The sequence below is a fragment of the Onychostruthus taczanowskii genome, unplaced genomic scaffold (assembly GCF_017590055.1).
Source record: "Onychostruthus taczanowskii isolate IOZ18803 unplaced genomic scaffold, ASM1759005v1 scaffold14, whole genome shotgun sequence".
NCBI classification, from domain to species: Eukaryota; Metazoa; Chordata; class Aves; order Passeriformes; family Passeridae; genus Onychostruthus; species Onychostruthus taczanowskii.
This window is the reverse complement of record NW_024498573.1, coordinates 7,093,804-7,120,769: the sequence shown is the minus strand read 5'-3', so window position 1 is coordinate 7,120,769 and position 26,966 is coordinate 7,093,804. Positions and strand designations below refer to the sequence as shown.

Genomic DNA, 26,966 nt, shown 5'->3' with positions numbered 1-26,966 from the left:
GGTTGTCATGTTTCACTTGTGCAACCTTAACCATTCCTTTCCCTTCGTGCCAAGCATTTTCTGTGACTGACTAGACCACCTTCATTTCCCTATCTGTCCAAGAAGCAAAGGAAGCCTCTCAATCCCAACTTCTGCTTGCTTTAATAGCCAGCCAGGACTGCAGGGTTCTCAGGGTGATTGCTGATGATGTGGACAGCCTTGGCTTCCTTCCCAAAGGGTTTTCAGTTGTCTGTAAAGATAATAAGGACAGCACAGTCTGTGTCTCAGATTCACCCTATACTTCAAGGGCCTCCTGGGTGAGATACATTAAAAACACAGACACTCCCATAAAAGAAATCTCCAGTACATCTCCACAGTGCACACTTTTTGCCTGTTTCCAGACACTTTTTGGACAAGAGTACAGACTGACAACAAGTGATTGACAGTAAATTTTCCTCTGTAACCAAGGGAGAGAATGCACACCTCACTGTAACGTTATTTTGGTTTTGCCAGCCACAGCAATGCAAGAAAACACAGCATAATCCCACAGAAAATTCTGGAGGAACACCAGGTTGGACCCACCAAGGTCAGTTCCACCACACACAGCCCCCTGCAGTGGGCTGGAAGCAGGGGCTTGCCATGGTTCTCCTCTTCATGGTGCTGCCACATCTGTGCCACTCCCTGCTGCCCCTGGGCACAGCGCAGCTTGGCAGCCGGGCACTCTGGCAGTGACAAAGTCCTCAGCACACACTTTGTTCCTGCTGGGCTTCGGAGGCCAGGCAGGCGCGGGACCACCTCCGGACCCCGCAGCTAATCCTTTCCTAGGAGATGTCTATCACAAAACAGAAGCAGCAGCAAATCCTATAAGCCCTTGACTGCTGGCTGGTTTCCTCCCAGCAACCAGGAGTGGAAATCTGTTCACCATTTCTGACCAGCTAACCCTGGGCAACTGGAGCATCAGAGGTGCCTGCATTTTTTTGGGGATGTTGACAAAGGCTGCCAGGATCTTGGAGCTCCGGTGTGGGAGAGAAGCGTTGGAGACATGTCTCATTTCTGGAGGCAGAGTTGGATCCTTCAAAACACAGGGTTTGTTTATCCCCTTCCTTCCTGGCACAGAATGGGGCCTTTTTCTGCAGAAAAGAGGCGGAACTTCAGCAGGGCTCTGCAGGGACGCGAGGGCAGGCGAGGCCAGGAAGGGTGTGAGACGGGGCCCCAAACCACACGCCCTGTGCAAGTGCCTTGGCGCCAGCTTGGGAGGAGAATCCCGGGCCGGGAGAGAGATCCACAATGCATTTTTGCCACCAGAAGGCAGCGGGGAGCTGCGGCTGGGAATAGCTGGTGTTCGCAGGACCTGCTCCAGGGAGAACAGCAGAAGGAGCTTCTCCCTCTGCTGACTACAACCTGCCTTGTTACGCTTCCCTCGTCCAGCCCCCTTCGCTGTCCTTAGGAAAGCACAGGGACTACAGTGTAGAGAAAGCAATTTTCTTATGGTTTTCTTTGGAAAATAGATATGCATCAGACTTGCCTTGCCCTCCCATCTGCTGAAACCCTCCTGGGGTGCGCATAGGCGTGGACCCCGCCCCAGCATGGACCACCCCCTTGCTGTTGTTTTTGAAGAAGGAGCTAAAGGTGCAAAGTCCCTCTGCCTGCAGCTCCAACCTATGGACCCAGTGGTTATTTGGGATACAGTGAATTCCTTGCTGGCTGCTTGTAGCCACCGTGGCCACAGAGCAGCTGTGCCTGACCCTCCCTGTGGGCACTTGCTCCTCTGTACATCTGATACATGATGGGGAAGGAGCTATTACTGGGAAGAGGTTTTCCTTGGGGAAGTTGTTTCTCAGGAGCAAGTCCCTTCTGCACATTACAGAGCTCTCTAACTTTCAGGGCTCTTAATGGGAATTTAATAGGTTGTCTCAGTTTTCCACGGGGGCCATCCACCAGAAGATGATGCTCCACAGCAGGGACAGCTGAATAGGATGTATGTCCCATCTGGGCCGTTCTGGCAGTGGAGTATTTCAGCACCAACCTGCCTTCATCAGCAGTTGCACTGGATGTTAGAGGCTCAATTCCTCAAGTCATTCAGGCACATCTACATCCGTGCTGCTCCTCAAAAAAGCCAATTCTGCTAATCCAGCAGAGATCAAATAATGTCTCTTTTACTTGATTTGCTTTCAGCTGGGGCAGGCACCCAACACCAGCCACGGAACAGCCACACGAGCACACAGGAGGAAGCCACATGGAGGGTGGCACGCTAGTAATAGAAAGAGGCTCAGTGTGAAACCACATGCAAGATTTAAGTGAAAACAGTAGGGAAGTGTAAAAAATAGGGGTCAAAAGACAGCATGCGGGGTACTGACCACATCTGGGTTTCTGTCTTCCTTAAAAGAAGAGAGTGGTGAGGGTTTTTTAGACACAAAGACCCATGAAATGGCTGAAATGTATGTTTTTCTGTTATCCAGCCTCTTCAGTTCCAGCAGCTGCTGATTGCAAGTGGGAGAGTGGCCAGTCTGGAGAGGTTACTGAGTTAAGTGTTACTAATTCCTTGTTTATTGACTTCAGTAAACTGGGATTAGGATGGGCCAGGGGCTCCAGGCGGTGGCCTTGTGCTGTTTATGTGGCATGTCAGGAATGCAGCAACTCTGCCATGATTTTGCGTTTTTTAAGAGGATGAAGCAGAGAGCTGAGGAGGAGCACTGTCCTGAGGCCAGGTCAGTTAAACCAGGGTTGCATCTGGCTCCAGATGCCTGGCTTCTTGTGCAGGGCTGGAATTCTTGTCCCCTGAAGCCAAAGGGCAAGTGGGATGTGGGTAGGGAGCTCCTGGGCAAACCTGGCCATGGGACCTTGCTGTGCCCCAGAGCAATCACATGTTCTTATGGGAGAAATAATTAATTTATAAACTGCTAAATAATACAACTAAATAGCCCAACAACTACCATTCATCCCTCCCTCCCTCCCCTCTTTCCCCTCTTTCCCCTAAATAATAAACCCGTTTGCCTCTTTCCTTTCTCCCTGGGATATTCTATGTTTTAATGGAATTTCAGTTGCCATTAATCACATTCAATGAATCTGTTAAAACTTTAGACATTCAGAAACTTGACCATTGAAAAATTATTTATTTTTGTTTGGGTGGGGGGGGGGGGTTTGTTTGTTGTGGGTTTGTGAGGGTTTTTGGAGGGGGGGGTTTCTTGGTTCTGTTTGTTTTTTGTTTGGTTTGTTTTTGTTCCTCAGTACAAACAACTGCTTCCAAGCACACAAAGCACAAGCCCTGAGCCAGACAGCCCCCAGCAGTACCATGCAAGGTGGTACCGACTCAAAAGGTTATCATTGAGGAATTATCAGTGAGCCACGAGCAGCTGGGGGAGAGCAGCTATTGTCAGTCAGTCTCTGACCTGGTGAATTTGAAACGTGTGAGCTAAAGTGAAAAGACTCTGTTCTAGCACAATGTCTCTCTTTTGGCTTGCTGCTAATCACACTCACAGCCCCTTTCTGTGCCCTGGCTCTCAGAGAGCTGTGGGGATCGAGCATTTCTTCTTTGCAAAAGGTTTTGGGCATTGCTGATGCCCTCAGGACACCAAGGTGTTGGCAGCCTCTTGCTGTTGCTGGCAAGCCTTCAGCTGTGTTTAAATCCAAAGGGTAACCTGCATTTCCCTAGTGGAGGAATAACTCCTGTCCACGTGTTGCAGCCGTGCTTGGACACAAACGCCTCAAGTGTGAGATCCTCAGGGAGGACACAATTCTGGGGATGTAGGAGGGCCACTCTCAAGCAAACCTACACCAGGTCCATGAAAGAACTGGCAGAAAGGGGCACAGTAGAAGCCAAATGGTGCCCAGAAAACTGGTGCAACTCTTATGAGAGCCAGGAAAGGTGTGTGCAACCATCAGGATTTCCCTACCTATGTCCAGACTAAACCTGCACCTACTGTCTTGTCTTGGGTGACTCTGATTTTCTGTGTCCCAGAAGTTGTCTGTAAAGTTCAGGGACACTTCCTAGATTGTGCAAATGGTATCAGGTTGATAGATTAGTAGATCAGTACTGTGTCTTCCTGTCTCTTTCCATCCATCCATGAATGTTCTGTTACTACTTCTGTGTTGATTTTTTCTTCTATTTATCTGCTTCATCTTATTACAATTAATTTATAACACTTTTTATATTCATGTTTATCACCTCTGAAAATGGCAGGACTTCATTATTTCCCTTTAAGACTATTATCCTCCCCCCCGTTGTGATAATGTTCATGCATCTTTTCTGATCCTTCTCTTAAGCATTGTCTTCAGACATGTCTCTGTAACAAAATGTGTTTTCCATGGAAAGCATTCCAGCGTACATGGACATTGCTCTGTACAGTGATGTGAGCTTGCCTTCCCTCCTGCAGTTCAAAGTTTGAAAGAGCAAAAGTCAGTGTTCTCTCACTGGTTGTCTGCCTTGGCTGCCTGCTCTCTGCCAGTGTGGTGTCCCTCCTGTCACGCTGACCTGCTGGATTTTCCACTCACTTCTTGCCAGTTTTCCAGAGGAGATGAGTTTGAAAAGATGTACTATAGTGCTTGAAATGCAAGGAGAACTCTAGCAATGTGGCAATGCCCTGAAGGGATTAAGGAAGGAGGAACACTTTGGAGATCAAGTTAGAGGGAATTATGAAAATACCAGTGGAAAGCACATGAGGTTTCTGTCTGATAACACTCACGACAAGAAAGTTCCCCAGGATGGAATTACTTGAAGTTCTAGTGCACTAATAAACTGACTGTTGCCTCTCACCTCTGAGGTGTGCATATTCTGGCTCTGCCAGTCTCACCACACTGCCTGATTTCTGCCTTTCCAAGGGTACTGCTAAAGTCAGAGAGCAACACACTTCCTGAGTGTTTGTCAGTGGGACAAAGCTGCAATAAAGCCTGAACACACCAAAATGTTTTTCCTTGACAATGTCATGTTTGCCTTGTGGTATCTGCCATTCTCCTTCTTTCATCTTCTCTGTCCTGGCACTCTAGAGTCTAAAAATACCACCTTCACAGCTGCCAAAGCAGTTAAAGCTCTGTGCATGTTTCTTCTGTTTCCTTTACTCACCCCTTTTGCTTTCCTTCTGGATTATCTCTTGTGCTCATTCTGTATTTCTTTTATCTAAGTTCAAACATCTCGAAAATCCCCGCATAGGATAAGCTTTTAGCAGATTTTTTTTTTTCTTTTTTTTTTTTTTTTTTTTTTTTTGTAACTTACAGTGTGCTGTTCTCCTTGATGACAAAGCAGCACAGGCAGGAGCCAGCTCCAGGGCTGCCTGCCTGTGCCATGATTCAGCAGGTTGTAAAAGGAAGGAATGTTTTCTTTTTTGGGAAAGGATGGGAGAGAAAGGGGAATCACTTGTGTGTGTATGTGTGTGTGTGTATTTGACTTCCTGGTTCTTCTGTGATTTCAGCAGGAGTATTATGCTGTCCTGCAGTCATGTTGCAATTAATAACCTGTTTCAAAATAAAGGCTTGAAAGATATTTGGTGGAAAAATGGATTTGCCTAGATTGAGGAGGGCACTTGCTAAATTTGTTAAAGTATTTTTCCATAGTGTTTTTAGGTTCTTTAAGCATTTGATATCTCCTGTGCTGCCTGTTTGTGACTGTTTCCCTGCCTGTCTGCATCTTCTGCTCAGTCCGGGTATAGCTCATCAGAGCAGTTTAGGAGCCAGCTTGGTGTCTTTCTGGAAAAATGTGTTTGATTCCAAACTTCAGTGCAAGCAGGGATTTGCTGATTTCATTTATGCTGAGCCTTATTTCTGAATGCTGGGGCCCTGCTTGCTTTGTCCTAACACGGTGGAATTTTCTCTGTGGGGAAACTTATACTGCTGACTCATTGCATCAACTCAAAACAGATTTATGTTTACAAAGGCAAAAAACCACCACCCTTTTCTTTCTTACTTTTCCCTAGTAATATTTGATTTGTTATTCCTACAGAATACCTGCTATCTCTTGGAACAGGCTGCAGCCCACAGACCACATAGGAGCTCGCTTTGAACTGGGTGGCTCAGACACAGCTTTCTGTGGAACTGCTCTCAGCTGGTGCACCCAGAGACAACACAAAGGTGTTGTAACTTCCAGGCTACCAGAGCCTGCTTTCCTCACCGTGGGGCTGTGTTCCCTGCCCTCGCACAGGGCTGTGTGTGCGGCAGGACACGGAGATTCCTCAAGTGTAATCTCAACCTTGTTGACATGGTCCCATCACACCCGGCATCTCCTTCAGCCTGTCTGTCCCATCGGCCCACCAAGGACACTTCTTTCTGTATTTCCCTGTGTTTCTTTATTCATTCGATGTACAAACGTTCAACATTTACACAATATTTCACCTGTACAAAACGACGTTACTTTCATTTTCAAAATACAGCACAGGTGAAAGGTTCCGGAATTGCACAAGGCCTCTGGGCAAGCAGCTGCCGGGCAGCACTGCCATGTTCCAAACACACTGGAGTCTGTCACTGTTCACTGTTTTACTAAACCCTCGGCTTGTTATTGAGGAAAAGAACCACGGGCTACACTGAATTTGCTGAATAGGCAAGAAAACCTGAACACCCTTTCTAAGGAACGAGAAGATGGCTCTGCCGTTTAACACAGCGGGATTTTATGGGCCGGAGGGTGAGGGGCATGAGGGGATGGGGGGGGCGCGGGGAGGGCGTGAGGGGCTGGCCCCGCCCCCTGCCGCCCCTTACCGCCCCCTACCGCCCGCAGCGCCCTGTCAGCCTCCGCAGCGCCCCTGGACCGAGACCCGTTGGGACCCCGCCCACATCCCAACGGCCTGCCCGCAACCACCCAATCAGCGGACACTTCCTGCAACCCCGCCGACCAATGACAGCGCTCCACGAAGGGCAGCGCCGTTGGGGGCGTGTTTAGAGGCGGGCCGGCTTTTGAGAGGCGGTGCTATCAGCCAATCAGAGCGCAAAGCCGGCGGCTGGGCGGGCGGACGGGCGCGCTTTCCGCCAATGGGAGAGGCTGAGCGCCGTGAGGCGGGGGTGGGGCTGGCGCGCGGCAGATAGGCGGGCGGCGGCGGCGGGCGCGCGGGCACGTGACGGAGGTGAGGGGAGCCCGGCGGCGGCGGTGGCCGGGGCGGCGGAGGGTGAGTGTGTCCGTCCGTCCGTCCGTCCGTGCGTGCCCTCCCTTCACAGCCGCTGCGGCTCCGGAACATCGGGGCGGGGGAAGCGGGAACGGACTCGCCCGCGGCGTGAGGCGGTGGGGGGGCCCGGCCTGTCGTGGGGCGTGCGGCGGGGCGCTGCTGGGCCCTGGGGGGTGGGCGGCCCGTGCGTGGTCCCGGCCCCATCCCGGGGGTGGGAGGAGGCGGGGACCCCCCGGAATCGGGGCGAGAGGGCCGGCCTGGGGAGGCCCCTGAGGCCGGGGGCGGGCGCGGGGCTGCGGCGGCGGCGCCGGGTCCCGCCCGGCTCCCGCAGGGCTCGGAGCGGCCTGGGGGAGCGGCGGCTCTTCTGGTAAGTTCTGGCAGCGCCGCTCCGGGCAGCGGCTGGCGCTAGGGCCGCGTGGTGGAACCGGGAACGGAGGCGAGGGTCGCACGTAGATGTGGGCAGCGCGTGGTGTAGCTTTTATCTGGCTACGTGCTCCGTGTCGGAAATAATCTTGAACGTGCTCCCCGTGAAGCCCCGCAAAGGGAGATCAGGAGGGGGTGCAGAGCATGGCGTGGGCCCGGCTGGGGCTGTGCGAGGGGAAGGAGAAGCCTCTGGAAGGGGGGAGCTCATGGCGCGGAGCTGGAGTCCCAACAGGTGAAGTGCAGGCGAGGAATCAATCTGCAGCAGGAAGATCTGAGAATTTAAAGGAATTGAAATGACTGCTTTGATTTTTGTCCCCCAAATATCATTCGCATTGGGTGTCTTTAAAAACAGTGTATAAATGACATCTCATTTGTCATTTCTGGCTGAGGATTGTATTGTGTGCTTTTAAAAGAAGAAAAACCCCACACCTTTGAATTAAAGCGTGTACAGCACGCTGCTTTCTTATCTGTACTGATTCTAAAGTGTGAACTTTCATATGCAGGTTTGTGGTTCAGAACTTTCTAGGCTGCAGAAAGAGAAATGCTGCAGGTGATTTGGTTGTGAAGGGAAATGGGCATGTGTTAATGGCAGTAGTAATGGTAAAGGTCCAGACCTCAAGATGATCAGTGCTGACATAATTAATGCTGCAGAGCTTCTGCAGATCATCGTGGAAAACTGTTTCTGGAACTTATTTAGAGTATGTTAGATGTCTGAAAACTGGTCTCTAGGCATGTAATGTATTTCTAAATGTAGTGTGTTGACTTCACGTCGTCAAGTAAGCATAGTTATCACATGGGTTTTAGGGGACAGTCTTGCACGTTGTGATTTTGGTCGTTGCTAAAGTACTGCAAAGAGATAGCAGAACTATAATAATGTATGAGCTAATGCAGATAAAATAATGGTTAAATATAGGTTGGTATATATATTACTCTAGGTTCACACTGAAGTACCTGACTTCAAAGACTGCTTTGTTCTTAATTTGACTGCATTTGATGGGCTTATGCAAAACACTTAATAAAATTAGGGAAAGGTCTGAGTAAAACTTTGTGTTTGTATTAACTTCTAGTATTTCTAGTTAAAAAAAAAAAACATTATGAAGAAGATACTTGTACAATTTACAGGCAGCATCACAAGCTGTGTATGATATGTAAACTGCTTTTTGGGGTCAACTGCCCTCCTAGGAAGGGATTCTAGTGTAAAATAGTAAGAAAGTTTTGAAATTCCATCAGATTACCCCCTCATTTGGTGTGCTGTAGCACTACCCCCCGAGTAAATGAATAAATCCTTTACAGAGAATGCACTGAGAGTTGTACTTAGCTCTGTCTTCTGCTTCCTTTTCTGGCCTTTGATTTTCTGCTTCTGGTAGTGATCATGGTGGCAGCGTGTTCTTGCTGGAATCAGTTCTGTAGCAGAGCAAACTTGAATTGATTTCTAGGTGTGATGGTCTCAAAGATCTTGGGGTCCCTCCAGATCTGCCCCCACTAATATAATTTTCCTAGCAGCCCATCTGTTTTTTGAGGTCAAAAAGCCTCATGGTTCTGTCTTACCCTCCAAGGACTTCCAGTTCTGCAGGAAGGATATCTGTGCTGACAAACAGTATCTGCTTTTTGCTTCTGTACTGTATCTGCACTGTTGTACATTATTTTTAGAAACTGGCATATTTGAAATGCCTATTAAAAGCAAGCTTTGTTGCTGTCCCTTTTCACACCTAATCCCTTGCCTGGTTTGTGCTCTCTACAACCCAAACAGGAGGCAGCTTTTTTTGTGGGGCTCTCCAAGAGAGGTTTGGCTAATCCTTTCCAGGAGACTTCTTCCTCATGTATATCCCAGCCACTCCTTATTGAAGAAAAAAAAAAAGGGTGTAGGAGGGTAAGCCACCACCATGGAGAGTTCTTGCCTCTCTTCTTTTCTTTGTAAGGTGGTTTTCTTTAGCCTTGAGTTATGTTCATTGAGTTTGGATGTTAAAGGCAGAATCTTCACAATACTGGAAGCTGTCCAGCAGAAAAACAGTATTTCAGAGGAAAAAGGGTTGTCTGCATTATGTGAGTTGTTGTGTATACATGAACATAATTTTATTGTATCCCCTTTCGAGGGGTGCTGAGGCACTGTACTGGTTGTTGAAATTACAGTATTTGGCCTCACTGTTTTTAGCTTCACCGTGGTGTCCATCCCCCAAATCTGTCTAAAGACAGATCAGGCAGGTGCAGGTGACAGACTGCACAGTCCTACCACTTGAAACTGTGGTATTGAGCTGGCTCTGCTGCCAACAGTTTTATTTCCTCTATCCTTGGCTCCTTACTTTCACTGGTACTGCTGCAACTCTTTTTGCTTTTGCTGCTGGGTTGGCCTGGGCTATTGATTCAGGGTTAAAATAACATGGCAGAAGGACTTGGAGCCATCTTAAACCTGCGGCTGGTTCATCATGAGGCTGTGTAAACAGTTACCCTGGCACCGCAGAGGAGGCAGGATGTGGAAGGCAGAGGGATTGTGAGATGTAGAAGAGATTTCCTCTGCTCTTCAGTAGTTCTGACTTTAGGAAATTAGTGCACTACCAAGTAGGGTAACTGAGCCTTTGCTCAAAACCCACAGAACTCTCATTTGAGAGGGAAAATGTATATCTGTGTCTCAGCCTTCCTGTTCTTGTCTCCTTGCAATTTTTTTTGTGTTGTGATGAATCATCTTTATGTTTGACTTTACATTTTTCTTCCTTAATTCTTGCCTTGCATGAGGGCTTTGCTTGTTTTCACTGGCGTGCTTCTGCTGTGAGCCACACTGAACCCCAGTGTTGGGGGCACAGGGCTGTGCTAGTGGGTTTTGTTCTTCCTTTGCTTAAGTCGCTCAGCTGAGACTTCAGGTACTGCTGAAAGAGAAACCATTGATGCTCATCAGGTTAAATTGCATAGGTGTTTGTAATAAGTGTCTTATTTTCATAGGATCTATTTAGTATGACTCTTTATTTTTTTAAAAGAGCAAGTAGTAAACCAGATAGCCAGTAGCCATTCAAATGTAGTTATATATTCTGAAATATGCTGTATTAAGAACTGGCTTGATGAACCACTGAAATAGATTAGTAACCAAGGAGATGATTAAACTGGTTTTGCAGGCTCTGTTTGACCTGACAGGGGAGTTACTAAACAGTATGTTCTGGAAGAATGATAGCAGGGGACTTGAAGATCCTCTCTGTGGGCAATTTGACTCTCTTCCAGGGGACAGGTATGTTAGGGACAGTAGTGACAACTGTCTGTTGTATGAGTGCTTCCAGTGTTGTACCAATAATAAAAAAGCACTTTCTCCGTTATGCCCAGAAAAAGGGGAATTCTAAATAAAAATTAATCTTTGAAGATGCACGACTTTCTTGAAAGCTTTGGACTCCAAAGGTAGCAGTCACTTAGTCCTACATGGTGGGAGTTGTACTGTTGGGGTAAGATCCTGATTCTGTTTCTGAATCCCACTCCAATTTGGTTTTGATTTTACTTTGTGAAAAAGTAAAGTCTGTAGTGCAGATGTTCCAGGAGACTATTTCCAGCGCTCTGCTATAGATCTGACAAATACTGGGGTAAAATGTTTCAACCTTTTGGCAATCAGGTGCACAGTGCTTAAGTGTCAGCTCTGAAGTTTTCGGGGGTAGAAGCTGGCCATGGGTGTGTGCAGAGAGAACAAATAATCTGTAGCACTGACAGTCTCAAGCTTTGAGATTGCAGTAGTTTCCCCTTCGATAAAATGTTTCAACCTTTTGGCAATCAGGTGCACAGTGCTTAAGTGTCAGCTCTGAAGTTTTCGGGGGTAGAAGCTGGCTATGGGGTGTGCAGAGAGAACAAGTAATCTGTAGCACTGACAGTCTCAAACTTTGAGATTGCAGTAGTTTCCCCTTCAGTCTGAGTGGTGTGCCAATGTCTGTAAGTGACTGAAGACCTTATTAAAAAAAAAGAGTACATGGAGTTGTTATCTCTGACTTGAAACGTTGTTATGGTGAAAGTGATGGTTACACTGAAGTAGAATTGAGACGTCAGAAGCTCTCACCTGTTATGGCAGTGTTCCTTTGTTAATGGCTTTTGGCAATTGCATGATCAGAAATACACCAACCTTCAGAAATACTGCACAGTTTAACCTGAAGAAGGGAGGTGCAGGCAGAGTGAAAAATGGCTAAGGATGGTAATTGCTTGGAAATTGGACACTTTTTAAGGAAGAAGTAGATCATAATGGAGTAGCTGAGAGTGTCTGAAGGTTAGACTACATTTGAGGTGGCTAACTGAACACCTGTAGTTGCCAGCAACTTAAAGTTCCACTGAAACATTGATTTATGCCTGTTTTTTATAAAACCTAAGTTGTGTCTCTCTCCCCCTCCCCTCCTCTTCTATTTAGGAATAACCTAATTTACTAGGGCATAATTGTGTTTATGTTGTGTCCCTAAGGATTGTGTAAAGTGAATTTGAATTTTTTTTCCTGTAGCAGTACATCCATTATGGATAGAAGTAGCTTTTTAAATACCAAAAATGTGTGCTTCACTTAAATTGCTCTTCTGAGAACATAGTGCCTTTTTTCTATAATTTAGTCAGCTTTTTATATTGTTTCAGGTTAAACAGAATAAGGAGTTTGGCATGATAACTGGCAGTTGCAGCAGAAGCTACCAGCCTGTACTCAAAGTATATGAATGGTAGTTTATGTTGAATTTGGGGCTGATTTAATATGTAGGAAGTGTCCTAAGCAGCTTTCTGCAGGGATATAAACTTGTGACAACTGCCTGCCAATGACTGTAAAAGAGGTAAGGACATGAAACTGGATTAGCTTCTCTTCAGACATTTTAGTTTGGTTTTATTTTTGATGGAGGGTGATGAAGTTGGCTTGACCATGAAATACTTCTCCCTTGAAATGAGGTTCAGCAAGACCTCAAATTCAGAGCATTAATTGATGAGTGTAGCAGGGTAGACACCTGTGGGTGTATCAGGAGCACAGACACGCAGCAGCCGCAGACTTCTGCCCCTGCTGTGTGGTCCCTGGAATTGTCTGGTTCCACTAAGATGCTTTGACAGAAGAATTTCTGAGGCCATGGGCCTTTGCCACTTGGGTGTGAGCATTTACCAAAGTCCATTTGCTGCTGACAAATATTTTTGAAGGGTTGTAGTTGAGGTGGGATTGTGAAGCAGGTAATTATTACATATGGAGTCAGTACTGGCAGGAAAGTTGTGGGGGATGATTTAATTCTTTCACCAAAACTTTCATGCTGGTTGGCTACTGGTGAGAATACTTAAAGGATTACTTGCATGCTAAACCTTTAATACCCTTTGCACAAGGTTGGGAGGAGGGGTGCAGAAACTCCTTCCTTTTAGGAAAGGAGAGAATTGGCTCATTTTTAGCCATGGTATATTTTTAAGATTAACTTTGTCGTATCACATTCCAAATCATGATGTGCTCATTCTGTCTGCATAATATAATTTGAAAGCAGTTATAAAACTGTATTATCTTCATGAATTTAGCTCTATTTTAAAAATATTTAGTGAAGCCCTATTGGTAAGGTAAGACAAAATGAAACCCATTCCATGGAAAGGTGTTTTTGTGCCATTTCATCCATGGCTGCTTCAGTCACACAGGGCACATCCAGAGTTCTAAAGATCACTTTTTCAGATGAAGTGTCAGGCTCCTGTTTCTGTATTGCTTTTATGCTGCTGGGTATGAGTTTATTCAAAGAACATGTTATCTGTGCAAGAATTTGCAGCTCCAAGGGTACTGATGTCTGCTTGACCCTTTTCAGTCCTTGGTTTTGTGTTGTGGCTCTCACACTAATAAGAGCTGTTTTGAGGTCTGAAACTGTTTTCAGTTTTGGCTGTACATTGTGCATTAAGCAAACAAGCTTTGCTCATATATAAGAGCCCTTGGAAGTTTTTGTCAGCTGTTCTTTCTGGAATGATTGTCCTTTTGGCTCAGAGCTGTTTGGGTGCAGTTGCCTGAACTGAGTAAAGGAGGTCTGTGTACATGCATTTGGACTATAATCCTCAAGGCCATCACTATTGTTGGAAAACTGGCTGCAATTGCTTGTTCCTGTAGTGACAAACTGGACATGACCTCAGCTCAAGTCTTTAAAATACAATTTTGTTGTAGTTATAAAACTGCAGTTGTAAAGTTTTAAAATCCTCTCTGTCATTAGAATTAAGTTAAAGAATAATCTAAGAATGGTAGATCTAGTATGCCGCATAGTCTTGGAAAATTGGATAATGCTGATAAGCTTTTGAGAGTGTAAACTCTTTTAGTTGCCTAAACATGCTTTGGAAAGTTGAAAGTTTGTTTCCTAGCATGATCTTAAACCCCTACAGGCACTGTTAACTCTGCTTGAGTTATGTTTGAAAGTCTGCAGGGCTGCAGTGTGAGGTAGGACTGTAAGGGAAGGAGGAAGGGATGTTTGGTTTTATACTTGTTTCCAAAAAAAAAATCAGTCTCAGTTATACCTCTGGTTTTGGCAGGAAGATTTGGAGTGGGATTCAAAGGAGAAAAGATGAGCAAAGCACAGGTTGTTGTTGTGAGGGTTTTGGGCAGATAAAACTGAGTAGAGTTCTGGGAATAGTGCCTTCTGTATCAACCTAAAGATGCAGTGATCTTGTCATTTGTTCTAGGAGGAAAGTCAAATTGAAACCTGTTTTACTTACAAGATATTTTAAGCTACAGCTTGCCAATATCTATCCTGTTTTAGGTGTGACAATGTGCTGAGCACCTTATGAATTAGTTTACATGTGATATTTTAATTCTGTGAGGCTTCAGTTAACAGCTACTCTTTCCTTGATCATCTTGTTAAATTAGAGATTGAAAGAAGGGAATTGAATCAAGTGGCAGTTTCCAGGAGCTTCAACTGCTTATAAGCATCTGCCAGTAGTAGCAATAACTGTTGGCAGTAATTCTACAGTAAAACCTGGGGGTTTGGTTATTGAAAACCCCAGAACTCTGCATTTGAAAGGACAAAAAATATATTGAACAGGAGTTGAGGATTGGGTACTCTGCAAAAATTATTATTTTTGAATAAAATAGAAAATTTTATTTCCATTTCTGGACTGAATGGAAGTTTCAGTTCCTGCATGGTCTATTTAAAGTCCTTCATACATGAAATAGGTTTTCTTTTTAGGCTTTTACAGCCACGTATGTTTTGCTGTCATGTATGTGTCTGCTGTCCTGCTTGTGGGCTGTGACAGTGTAAGAGCAAAATTATGACACTTCTGCATGATCTGCAGAACATGTGCCTGTGGTTCTCCACTGAGTTAATGTCTGTTTGATATTAAATACTTACCTTTATGTTGTGTTCTTTCCCAGCTTTTAGAGCTGTCTCAGGCAGATGCTGTAAATTAACAGAGCTGGAGAGATAAGTTTGCACTTCACCTGTTGCCTTGGATGCTCTGATTTGTACTGAGAAGCATCGTGTTGCTCTGTGTGCAGTGCTGGCTTGACCACTTTGCCTTGTCCTATTTATTCAGAACATGGAGCTGAAATGGCTACTGTGGGTGACCCTGCTAGCCCTTGGGATCTTTGCTGTCCAGACACATGATACAGATGAAGACAATGAAGCTGATGATGTAGTTGATATTGAGGATGACTTGGATGATGGTATTGAGGATGTAGAAGAGTCAAAGTCTGAAACAAGCAGTGCTCCTCCAGCTCCAAAGGTTTGACATACAATTTCTTTTAACAATTGAATTACTGCTTGTGTTTTGGTTAACGTGAGTCTGATCAGAATTGTCTTTATTTTCTTAACCTGTTGTAATATTATAAAAGATGTTATCTAGGAGTAGGGCTTGGAATTAAGGTTGGCTGCTTTGTTCCTGTTTTCATGTCCCCCATGTCCTTCCAGAAGCCTTAGATCTATCCTTGAAATCTGTGATGTGAGTATCAGGAGTTAATGCTAAAATTTCCAGTTAGGTATATACTTGAGTTTGAGTTGCAGACAAGAGCACAACAACTTGGCACGAGCAGCAATATTTATGTAATTTCTGTGTTTATGCTTCAAGAGTGTCCAGGTGAGCTGTACTTGAATGTAGGAGGGAGTGAGAGCTTTACATGCCTGTATTTCTATAGAATAAAGAACGTGTCTTGGAAGTTGCATAAATGCCCCCCTTTTCCCATAGGTTACTTACAGGCCCCCTGTCCCAACTGGTGAAGTGTATTTTGCGGAATCTTTTGATAAAGGAACTCTGGATGGGTGAGTATAATCTGAAGGATGATTTGGTACAGCAAATAATGTAAAATCTTGGTGAAAGGCAATGAAACCTCCCTGCAGAACTTGTGTTATTCAAAACTGAATCCAAGGCCCCTGTTCAGTTGGGATTACAGTAATGACTTCTTGAGGCTAGGTGTTGAGGTGCTGAGTTGAATCAGTATTTCCTCAAGTTCTAGTAATAAAGGGGAGGTGAGGCCTTTACATGTGGCTTTTTTACTTTCCTCAGGATGGTAAGGTGCTACTTCTGGTTTGTTTGTTTTTGTTTGGTTGGTTTTTTTGCAGGAGCGAGGTACTTGCTCATGGGGCCATGGTCCTACCTTGGGGTGGGAAGTAGCAAACACAGAAAAGTTTGCAGGCTTGGGAGCAGAAGTCCTCCAGGGATCATGATTCTGGGGTGTAGTCATGAGACAGCAAGGGCTACCTTAGCTTAAGGGCAGGATTTTTAGTGTGTGTGTGGTGGTGGGAAATACGGTTTTCCAACCATTGGATGCCTGTCTTCTAGATGGGTCCTTTCCAGAGCCAAGAAAGATGATACAGATGATGAGATTGCCAAATATGATGGTGAGTCCAACCCAGGTTTTGGATTATAAATGTTTCTGAATGCTGTTTGTCTGTATGAAAAAGAGGTGCAAATCTTTCTTTTCTGTTTCTCAGCTAAAATTATATTAGCTGAAGAAAATGAGAGGGATGTTCATATACCTGGCTAATAATATAAAATGTAGTTCTGATTTAAACAAAATATCCACTTGGAGATTTTAAGATAAATGTGTGTTTGGTCAATTTCCTCCCCAGGTAAGTGGGAAGTCCAAGACATGAAGGAAACAAAGCTTCCAGGAGACAAAGGGCTTGTAATGGTAACCCGAGCCAAGCATCATGCAATTTCGTCCAAACTTTCCAAGCCATTTGTGTTTGATACCAAACCCCTTATTATACAGTAAGTAAAGAATAATTTGATGTTCTGTTGATTCCAGGGTGACATGATATCAGGCTGAGGTTAACTCCATAACTGAGCTTTTGCTGACTGGGGGTCTAGATGACACAAGATACTGTAACATATTATTACACTGTTTTGAGTAAGAGTAAAATAGTAACACAGATTCCCAAAGTGGGGAGTTAGTAACAGCATAGGTCCTTCTGAAGCCTGGAAAAGGAAGAAGTCTTTGCAAACTAGTCTTGGTAACCTGTTTTGTGGCTTCAGTTCACTTGATTTAATTGTGGTAACAAGGTCAGGCAACTGACTTTTGTACTGCTAATTGTGGAAGTCCTTGTCCTTTTGAAAGAATGCTGGTCTGTAAGTAGGTCAGTGCACTTTCTTGTACAGTAAACTGCCCCCTGTTACTGAGAGGAAGTGAACAGAGGGGTAAAGATGCATTTGTTTCCTCCTTCCTGTGTCTTAGTTCATTTGCCATGGAAGATGAACAGCTTACCTAAGTCACAACTGTTGTAGATGAATCTATTTGCATGTGTGTTAGACTAACAAGCCAGGGGAAAAACATAATGCAGTGAGAACACTTGAATTGTGCACTATTAGTGATGTTATCAATTTTAAATAAAGAATAAATTAATTTGTATTTGCACAAGATAATGAATTGATCACTTTGCTTTGCACTGTTTAGTTTTGGTTCAAAATACAAGGCTAAAAATAAAGCCCAGTGGTCATCCAGTCCAGCTGCTGGCATTGTGAGAGGATCAAGCACGCTGAGCTTATTCCTGACAGAGATGTTTTGCCTTTTTCAGGTTGCTTGGCATCCCTAAATACTGTTGTATGCTTATAACCCTAAAGGGGCTTCTCCTAAAATCCAACTGATTTTGCTTTGTAGTCTTGCAAATTGAGTTGTCTGTTTACTGTAGTAGTTGTGGGGAAAAGAATTGGTTTGCCTCAATTCCTGTTGCAGTGTCATATACTGGAAAGTTTTTTCTTCCTCCTCTCTACTTCTAGGTCATTAATGTCTAGGCCAGTACTCAATTTCTTTAATCTCTTCTGTCAGGTCAATTCTTCTAAATCTTCAATTTTTTAACTGTTTCTCAGGCTCTTGTGAATATTTTCTTAGTCCTCATGTCTTTATGTAGCTGTATGATGGTATCTTAAGTATTCACTGGGTAAGTGATTTAAAGCAAACAACAACAAAGCAGTGTTACTGTTAATTTGTACTGACAAAATTGTAACTGTGTATTACAAAAATAATTTTTCCTAATGTATAACATGTGCTCTCCTCTCTTCTATCCAAAACTAAAATTAGGTATGAAGTAAACTTCCAGAATGGAATAGAGTGTGGTGGGGCCTATGTGAAATTGCTTTCAAAAACCCCTGAGTTGAACCTGGTGAGTAATGCTCCTACTTTTGGGTATTAGCTGGGAAAGAACCTGAAGCTTTTTCACTTTGCTTTTTTCTGAAGAAACCTTTTTGGTGAAGGTGGTGGGGCCTTCACTTGATTGCCCAAGTACTTTGCACTCAGCATTTTCCCAGTGCTTTCAGCTGGAGAGGATAAGTATTGAAATGTGACGGCACTTGAGTGGAAACTGAAGTTCCCTAATAGCTGAGCAGTTGTAGACCTTTGCCAAACTCTGCAGTACTTCAGATTTTCCTGGGTTCTGGAATGAAAAAGGAGGTGCTTAGGAGAGTGGCCAGCTCCTAAGGCCTAAGAATTGCATTTTGTCCTCTCATTGAAGTGGTTTAGCCTGTTCAGATGAAGCTGAATGCTGGGTAACCTTGCATAGGCTCTTGTAGCCTATGGCTTTTCTTTAGCCATTTTCCTAGACTTTATAAGGTGTACCTTTTATGACTTGTTATCCATCCTTTTTTTCTGCAGTCTTATTGGAGTTGTATTATTAATACAATTTCCAGACTATTAAAAAACTCCAAAACAACCACAAACACCCAGAACACAACTTGGCTGCCTAATCAGTTTCATATGTGCATTGAATTTTCAGGTAACATTAGCAAGAACAAACAAACAGACTTGAAGAGTTCAGTGATGATTATATCTAGTTAGAGCTTAGACTGAGGCATACCCCAGTTCATAAGTGTAGACTAAATGCAGCTTTGCTTCACTTCTAGTGCTGCTTATCACTTTGTATGAAAGAAACTCAGTGGCCTTGCTAGCCTTTCATTATTGCCAGTAGCTGATACTTCTAATTGATAGCTTTTAAAATACTTTGTAGAGATGTTTAAACGTTGTGGGTATCACACTAATATTTTGGATAATACCTGAATAGCTGGCGTTTTCCATGTGGAAAGTGAAGCTCAAAGGTGCAAAATTAGATAGCTGGGATAGTTCTTCGCATATTATTTTTTCTGGAGGCTTATATGAGGAACATAAGCTTTGTGTGGAGACTTCATGGGCTTGATATTCAGGTTGCAGAATAGTTTTTAATGAATTGGGAATTCTTAGGCCAGGCAATGGCTTAAGTTGTATTTCAAAATAATGGAGTGAGATATTGTGTTGTTTTATAGGATCAGTTCCATGACAAAACTCCATATACAATAATGTTTGGCCCTGACAAATGTGGAGAGGACTATAAATTGCACTTCATCTTCCGGCACAAAAACCCAAAGACTGGCAAATACGAGGAAAAGCATGCAAAGCGCCCAGATGCAGATCTGAAGTCTTACTTTACTGATAAGAAGACTCATCTTTATACTCTAGGTATGGTGGCTGCTCACTATGCATATTAATAATCACTACATCTTCTGCAGCAGAAGCTCAAAGTGAGCCAGATGAACAGGTGAATATTTGTGCCAGTGCACCATACCACTAAGAACCACTTGAAAGCTTCAAATGCAAAAACTGATTGTCTGTGCAAAGGCTTATTTCATCCTTCCAGGAAATCTGGATTCATGTAAGAGAGGTCATGTGACTTGAACTTAATACTTAAAGGAGAACTGAATTTCAGGGCTGTTTTAAGTAACTTGAACTAAGTATATTTGAAATAATTATCAGCATATATAAATTGTCTGAATGCTGCCTCTGGGTAACATGGGGTACACTAAGCTTTAGATGTGGAGGCATCATAGTTTGTTTTAGTTTTATCTGGGGTTTTTTTCTGCTTTCATGTACCAGACAAACTCAAGGGTTCTTGAAATAGGATATTTCTGGTATATTAGCTATGATCTAAATCTTTCAGGAAGTACTTAGGAGTGTCTCTGTCTTTTCCTACTACAGAGACAGCAGTAGATAAAGAAGTGAGATTAAAATCCTGTAAGTCAGTAGTAGGAAGTCTTAGTCTGGAGTAGAATATGAGTATATACATTCTTACTACCAAAGCAATACTTCCTGTGCCAAAGTCAACTTGTTGTGGTAACTGCTAAATCACTTTACAAACCTCCATGCTTTTAACACACATAGGACTTCTGCCAGGAGTCTGCCTTCTCACAGGGTGAGATGTGGTGCATCATCACTAGTTGCACTTTGGTGTAAGGAGAAAGGTTCTTAGCAGTTCTTTAAAACAGTTGATGGGTAGGTGGTAGCTTGGGTTGTACAGTGGGGAAGAGTGATGCTTTATGACTCATGCTTTGTGTAGTACATGCAATGACTACATCAACTTTTTTCCTTACAGTCTTGAATCCTGACAATAGTTTTGAGATACTGGTTGATCAAACAGTTGTCAACAGTGGGAATTTGCTAAATGATATGTCACCTCCTGTGAATCCACCCCGAGAGATTGAGGACCCCAATGACCAGAAGCCTGAGGACTGGGATGAGAGGCCAAAAATCCCAGACCCAGATGCTGTTAAACCAGATGACTGGTAAGGTGTTGGAAGGGTGGAATTGAGGAAATCCTTAGCCCCATAATTTTGTCCTGATCAAAATTAGTAGTAGTACTTTGCAGTTAGTACCTTGATATGCCATGAGGCACATGTGTTAGGATTGCAAGGCAATTCCTTTTGGAAATCATGGAGTGACCCTGACAGAAGGGAAGGTGGCTGGCTGTCTAGAGCAGTGGGCTTGTTCAGAGTCTGTAGAATCATGCCTTGGGCTTAAGAACTGACATGGTGTCTATGTTAACACATAATGATCTGCCCTCAAGGGATGAGGATGCTCCTGCAAAGATCGCGGATGAAAATGCGGTGAAACCAGAGGGCTGGCTGGATGATGAGCCAGAGTATGTAGCAGACCCTGATGCTGAGAAACCTGAAGATTGGTAAGTTTGCTACCTCTTGCAAATGGCAGCAATTATTTCATTACTTTGGTACTGACGTTTGCAGTGCATTGTTGCTTGCTGACAAAGTTGCTGTTCAGGCTATTTTTCTTCAAAAGTAGAACTAGGCAGTGGTCTGAGGACTCATGTTCTGCATTCACCTCCACATTTTTCAACTCTTCTGTGACTGTAAGCAGAACAGGGCAGGGATGTTCACCTTGAAGTAGAACCTACTTGGAAGTGGCAGCAGGGGAGACTGTGCTCAGGGTCTGGCTTTTGTTGATCTGTGCTTCACAGTTAGTCTTTGAAATCCTTGTTCCTTCTGCAGTATATTTATCGACAGACTTATGCTATACAAAGTTTCAGTGTCTTCATTTAGTGGTAGGAATTTAGATTTTCCCAGAAATTGGACATTGTCTGAGCCTTATTCTGTGTGAAGGCAAGGGATGGACTTCAGAACTGAGTTTGCCTTTTCAGGGACGAAGATATGGATGGTGAATGGGAGGCACCTCAGATTGCAAATCCTAAATGTGAGACAGCTCCTGGCTGTGGTACCTGGCAGCGCCCAATGATTGACAATCCAAACTACAAAGGCAAATGGAAGCCTCCTATGATTGATAACGTGAACTATCAGGTTTGTGTTTTCATTGCTTAAGCTGGTGACTGATAAAGCATCTCTCTCACAAAAAGCAGAATGATTTAGATTCAGCAGATGTAATTAGAAATTCAAGTGCAGTCATGACTGTGCTGTGTTTCAAGTGGACAGACTCAAAATGCTTTCTTACCAGGCATCACTTCATTGTATTGATTCCCAAAGATCGATGAGTTGCACCTGTAAATGTTGTAATTAAGTGCAATGGATTGTTATATCTCTCCATTCATAATGGGCTGAAAACTAAAATTTGTCTTCTAGTAGATGAGGCTCAATGTCTTTTGTCATTTCTAGGGTATATGGAAACCTAGAAAGATCCCAAACCCAGATTTTTTTGAAGACTTGGAACCTTTCAAGATGACTCCTGTCAGTGCTGTGGGACTTGAGTTATGGTCCATGACATCTGACATCTTTTTTGACAACTTTATCATCTGTACTGATAGAGCTGTGGCTGATGATTGGGCCAGTGATGGCTGGGGACTGAAAAAAGCAGCTGATGGTGCTGCAGAGGTGAGAGAGGAAGGTTTAATTGTGTGCTGTGGAGTGGAACAGTAGAAGCACTTCTGCTGTTCTCTCTCTCAGCTTTTGTCAATATATACGTGTTTGTGCTAAGGCTGAGGGTTTTGTTAAACCAGGTGGGAGCCTCCATTCATAATTACAGGATGTTAATGGTTGCTATAAGTAATTAAGAGTACTCACTGCTCTCTTCTGAGTTTTTGCTCTGATATTTGGACTGTTTAGCTTAATTCTTAATTTTTAAGCTATGGGAAAAATACTTCTGCAGGTTAGCTTTATGATTTTTTTCTTTTTTGAGGTCTGAAATACAGTGTTTAAAGTTGCAAAAAGCCTGTTTGAAAATTTTGTAGCTTCCTGTATGAGGTGGAATTTGACAGTTCTTTTGGTCTTACAGCCTGGTGTTGTGGGCCAGATGATGGCAGCTGCTGAAGAGCGTCCCTGGCTTTGGGTAGTCTACATCCTCACTGTGGCTTTGCCAGTATTCCTTGTTATCCTTTTCTGCTGTTCTGGGAAGGTAAATGCATTTCCTCTGATAATTAGCCTCATGTTTAAAAGGATGTTCAGTAAAATGTGCCTAAATGTCACAATTAATTGCCTGGGTTTGTCATTGTCTTTCAGAAACAGCCAAGTGCTGCAGAATACAAGAAGACTGATGCTCCTCAGCCTGATGTGGTGGATGATGAGAAAGAAGAAGAAAAAGATAAAGGAGAAAAAGAAGAGGAGGAGGAAGAGGAGGATGCAAATGAGGAAAAGCTTGGTAGGTAAACTAGATAATCTTGAATGATGTTCTTCCTGATGGAAAAAAAACAGTAGGATTGGCAGATACGGAATAAAGCCAGTGGTGAACTGAAGATAAGTCAGGAAGGATAACGTTTTTTGGCGTTTTTTAATTTTTTTTCCCATTTTCCCTTGAAGAGAAGCAGAAAAGTGATGCTGATCTAGGAAGTGCTAGTCAAGAGGAGGAAGAAGAGGAGGAGGACGAAGACAGGAAACCTGCATCAGAGGTAAGTGCCTAATCTTTGAAGGAAGCTTATGCATTTTCTTTCATAGGTTGTGTAGAACTGGCCCTTCTACACTGTTAAAAGTTAACCTGGCTCATGTGACTCTCCCTCCCAGTTCAGAGCTTTAGAAAACTTAATCCCCCTGAAGAATAGGAATTGCTGTGGCTGACTTGAGCAGGTCTGGGACCCTGCTAAAAGCACTGCTGTAGCCCCTGCCTTGAGAGGGGAGTTGGGACTCTTGGAAGGCAGCTTCTTGAGGCAAAAGGCTTACTCAGTGTGACCTTAAGTGCTCTACACTGGCACAATGACTCAAAAATGGGTGGAGTGTTGCTTGAAGTTAAAGGATTCTCCCAGCAAGCAGGAGCTGTTGAGCACTCCCAACAAATGGTGTACATCCACTGTGAAAACAAAGAATTTACCTGTTTGCCACAAAGTCCTTTCAGCAGTAGGTCCTTTCAAAAACTGAATTCTAACCTAGAAGTGAAAGTAGATTATTTTTCATGGGTTTTCTCAAAATGGTTATGAAGGGTATATTTAGGTTTTATTTTATTGATGTTTACATAAATTACTTTCTTGCAGGAGGAAGAAACTGTGAATAGATCACCCAGAAACAGAAAGCCAAGGAAAGATTGAAAAAAGTCATAAGAACTTGATCTGTGATTTCTTTTTTTTTTTGTTGTTGTTTTCAAACATGGTTCTGGGAGAGGACCTTGGACACCTTACATTGAAACTTGGACAAACCTCAAGATTTCACCATCCACAGGTTCCAGTCACACGATCCAATGTAATGGAGTGTCTAGCAGTAAAATATTTGCAATCATCTGTTTTAAAGAGCATCATTCCTGTAGAAAGAAAGCATTTAATATAATGGGCTGTGGATTTTGGAATGTAACATAACTAACCTTTTCATTTTTGGTTTTAAATATTCTTTTCTTAAGTTAAATAGATTGGTAGAATTTTTCCAGTCTCAAACCTTGGCTTAATTTAATATATTAATTAGTGAAATATAACGATGAATCTTGAAAGTGCTAGGTGATAAAAATGCAGTTTTATAACTAGTTTTTTTTACAGATATGTAAATTCCTAAATGCACCAATGTCTTTATACCCCAAAAATGTGGTAATTGTTCAAAGCAAAGTTGTCAATGCATTTGACAGCACCCCTGCCCTCAAAAGAAAAGACAGCTGGAGGGAGATGTACGGGGAGACCAGTAGTGAAACTCTCTAATCAATCAACTTCATTCTTTTGGGGGGAGGGAAAAGAGGAAGAAGGGGTGGAAGGAAGGGGTTAGGCAGTCTATAAAATACATGCATACTGTGCATGGCTAAAGCCCTGTTAAATGTTGACAAACGATCTAGGATTTGGAGTGGGTCATCCTAATGTGGCATTTAATCCTGCAGAGCTTGCAGACAACCAGGTTTATTTGTTCTTGAGCTCTTTTTGTAAAGCTGAGGGTTGCTGGGGAGGTGTGGTTAGGCTACTTCCCCCTTTGCCCTCTGTTCAGCCACCGGTGTTTTCCTCTGTGATGATACAGCTCTTCCTGAGAGCAGCTTTGCCTCAGTTGCTGAAGCACTTCATGTTCAGCTCATTGTCAAACTCGATTTCATAGCTAGGCCTGCTCCTTTCCAGGGTCCAAACACTGAATAAGACAGTGTCCCATATCCTCTCACTGTTGTCACTGTATGTCTGCTGTAGAAATGGGGGAGGTAGGCAGGGAAACAAGTTGAACTGAGTATTTGTTAGGGAAAAAAAACCACAACCAAGATGTCAGTATTGTAGGTGGGGAAGGAGCATGTGGAATCTCTTAACTGGTATGTGAAACTGTTTAAGTCCTTTTATCTGCTCTTCATGTAACAAGTGCATTCTAAATTATATTGTGAATGTTAGGAAATTCCAATTCCAGCTGAATAAATTTTTTTAAAGTGTTGAGTCTACCATACTACACTGTTTCAAACACCTTTTTTTTTGTGGAATGCAGGTGAGCACTACAAGAGCATTACCTCTGAGGGTGAGATGGATGTAATTCATTACACTGTACCAAATATGTTTGCATTTGGATGTCTATGTAGATAAACTTTTGCCTTTATTTAGAATGAAATTAAATGTCATGAAATTATTCTTCTTGCACTGAACTTAAACACTCCAGTGTTTGGTCATATGATAGGTATAGTGTGTGGAATAGTTCCCAGGGGTTGTGGGGGGGAAGAGTATTCCAATTACCTTGCAAACAATCTAACCAATTACTAAAAGACTCTTGTTTTGGGGTTGGTTTTTGGGGTTTTTTTTGTTTTTTTTGTTTTTTTTTTTTTTTTTTGTAAAACAGCTTTTGCTTCCTGTCCTTATGTTGTATCCCTTGGTTGTTGTGTTTGAAATATTAGTGATCACAAATGCATAGCAGGATTTCTTGATCTCGCTGCAGTGTACAAATAAACTATTGTAAGCAAGATACTGGAAGTAATTTCAGACTTCTGTTGGGAGCTATTGCATGTTTAGAATGCCTTTGCCTGTTGAACACCTGGTCAATACTGCTCCTTATTGCAAAAATAGCTTATACTCTGACATGGAAGATGTCATAGCTTAAGCATTGCTACTAGCTTGTTCTCAGGACTGTATTTTTATCAAGGAGCAGCTGCTATTTGACTCTCAGTCCTTTGAGATGAAGTATATGTAAATGGTTTCAATTCAGCTAATGTTTTGAGCACAACACAAATCTAATTAATCTAATGGTTTTTTATCTTAATATGCAAATTGCCTTAAACTCCCAAACAATCCCTGTGCATACGTGTTCTTTCAAAGCATCAAAAAGTGAACTTGAGATCTGCTATCAGCTTTTAAATTGCATTATATTAAAGCTAATTGTAAATCTACATTTGCTTCTGCTAATTCTCCTGAAAAAGTCCTGTCTGCATGTTATGGCTTTTTTTGATACCATAGTGTATGCTTTAAATAATCACTACAATAAATGAAGACTTTCCAAAATGGATAGACAAGTTACTTTTTAATCCTATCCTGCTTTCTGGCTTGGGTACCTCAGTTTGACCTTAGAATTGCTCTTATTTTTAAAGTCTTGGAGGAAAAATCCAGCTACCTGCTTATCCTCAGTGCATGAAGCATAGCTGTGGTTTTTGGAGTAGTGAAACTCCACCTGGCAGTAACCTGTGAGCTGTGTTTGGAACTGTTACAGATCCTGAAGGTGTATTTGGGCCTTTTGTGCCTGTGCAGCCAAGGGCGGCAGCTCTTGACAAGGATGCTGAGCTTGAGCTGCTGTGTCTGACGAGGGGGGGTGTGAGGCTGGCATGGCGAATCAAAACAAAGCCCGTGGGCTCTGACACAAGGCAGAAGTGCTGAGGGCAGCTTTTCTCAGGGGCAGCTGTAGTCAGGGTGCCTCTAACCCACTAACCCCTCCCAGCGTGGCCCGGCTGTGCTCTCCCCTGGCTGGCTCTGCTGGGTACTGAATTGTCACAGCTTGAGCCTGTGACCTCTCTACTCCCTCATGAAGTGTGATTTTGCGATTGACGCCCGGGCCTGAGGAGGGTTCCTTGCAAGTAGTGACTGCTTGTACGTGTCCATGGTTTCCTCTGGCTCCTTCCTCACTCCTCCCTCACAAACTCAGCTCCTCCACTGAGGCTCTGGGTACAGACGTGGGGCTTGTGACTGCTCTGCTCATCCCAAACTGATCCTTAATACCCCTCTTGCCTCATGGTTTGTGAAAGGGGTTTTTGGTTGATTGGGTTTTTGTTTTGGTTTTTTTTTTCGGTGTTGCTGGACACAACTACTGCGATTTCATGTCCATTTCAAACAGGTACTTGTAGAAGCAACTTGGAAAAAAAAAATGTAAAAACTAATCAATAAAGAAACTTAAATCTGGTTGGCTTTCTTTGTTTAATTAGCCAAGCTGGATCAGTGTTCATCAGGGTGAGGGTGCGGTGACCCGTGCCTCGCGGTTTTTTGCCGCGGCGGGGCCGAGCGGGGCCTACAG

General features: G+C 43.5%; 1 protein-coding gene across 3 annotated transcripts; it reads left to right on the top strand.

Annotated features, from left to right (window-relative positions):
- Positions 1–6,997: 6,997 nt before the first annotated feature.
- CANX (calnexin) lies at positions 6,998–26,854 on the top strand. Of its 3 annotated transcripts, none has more exons than XM_041397590.1 (15): positions 6,998–7,022; positions 14,940–15,128; positions 15,588–15,661; positions 16,182–16,240; positions 16,472–16,613; positions 17,920–18,001; positions 19,134–19,326; positions 20,237–20,426; positions 20,708–20,821; positions 21,296–21,452; positions 21,765–21,980; positions 22,381–22,500; positions 22,605–22,743; positions 22,902–22,990; positions 23,567–26,854. In XM_041397590.1, the coding sequence occupies exons 2-15, from the start codon at positions 14,943–14,945 to the stop codon at positions 23,618–23,620; spliced, it is 1,815 nt and encodes a 604-aa protein (XP_041253524.1). In that variant the 5' UTR covers positions 6,998–7,022; positions 14,940–14,942; the 3' UTR covers positions 23,621–26,854. The 3 variants fall into 3 exon arrangements, with proteins under 3 accessions (XP_041253524.1, XP_041253523.1, XP_041253522.1); XM_041397589.1 differs by having other exon boundaries at positions 7,007–7,064; XM_041397588.1 differs by lacking the exon at positions 6,998–7,022 and adding an exon at positions 12,227–12,247.
- Positions 26,855–26,966: the final 112 nt, after the last annotated feature.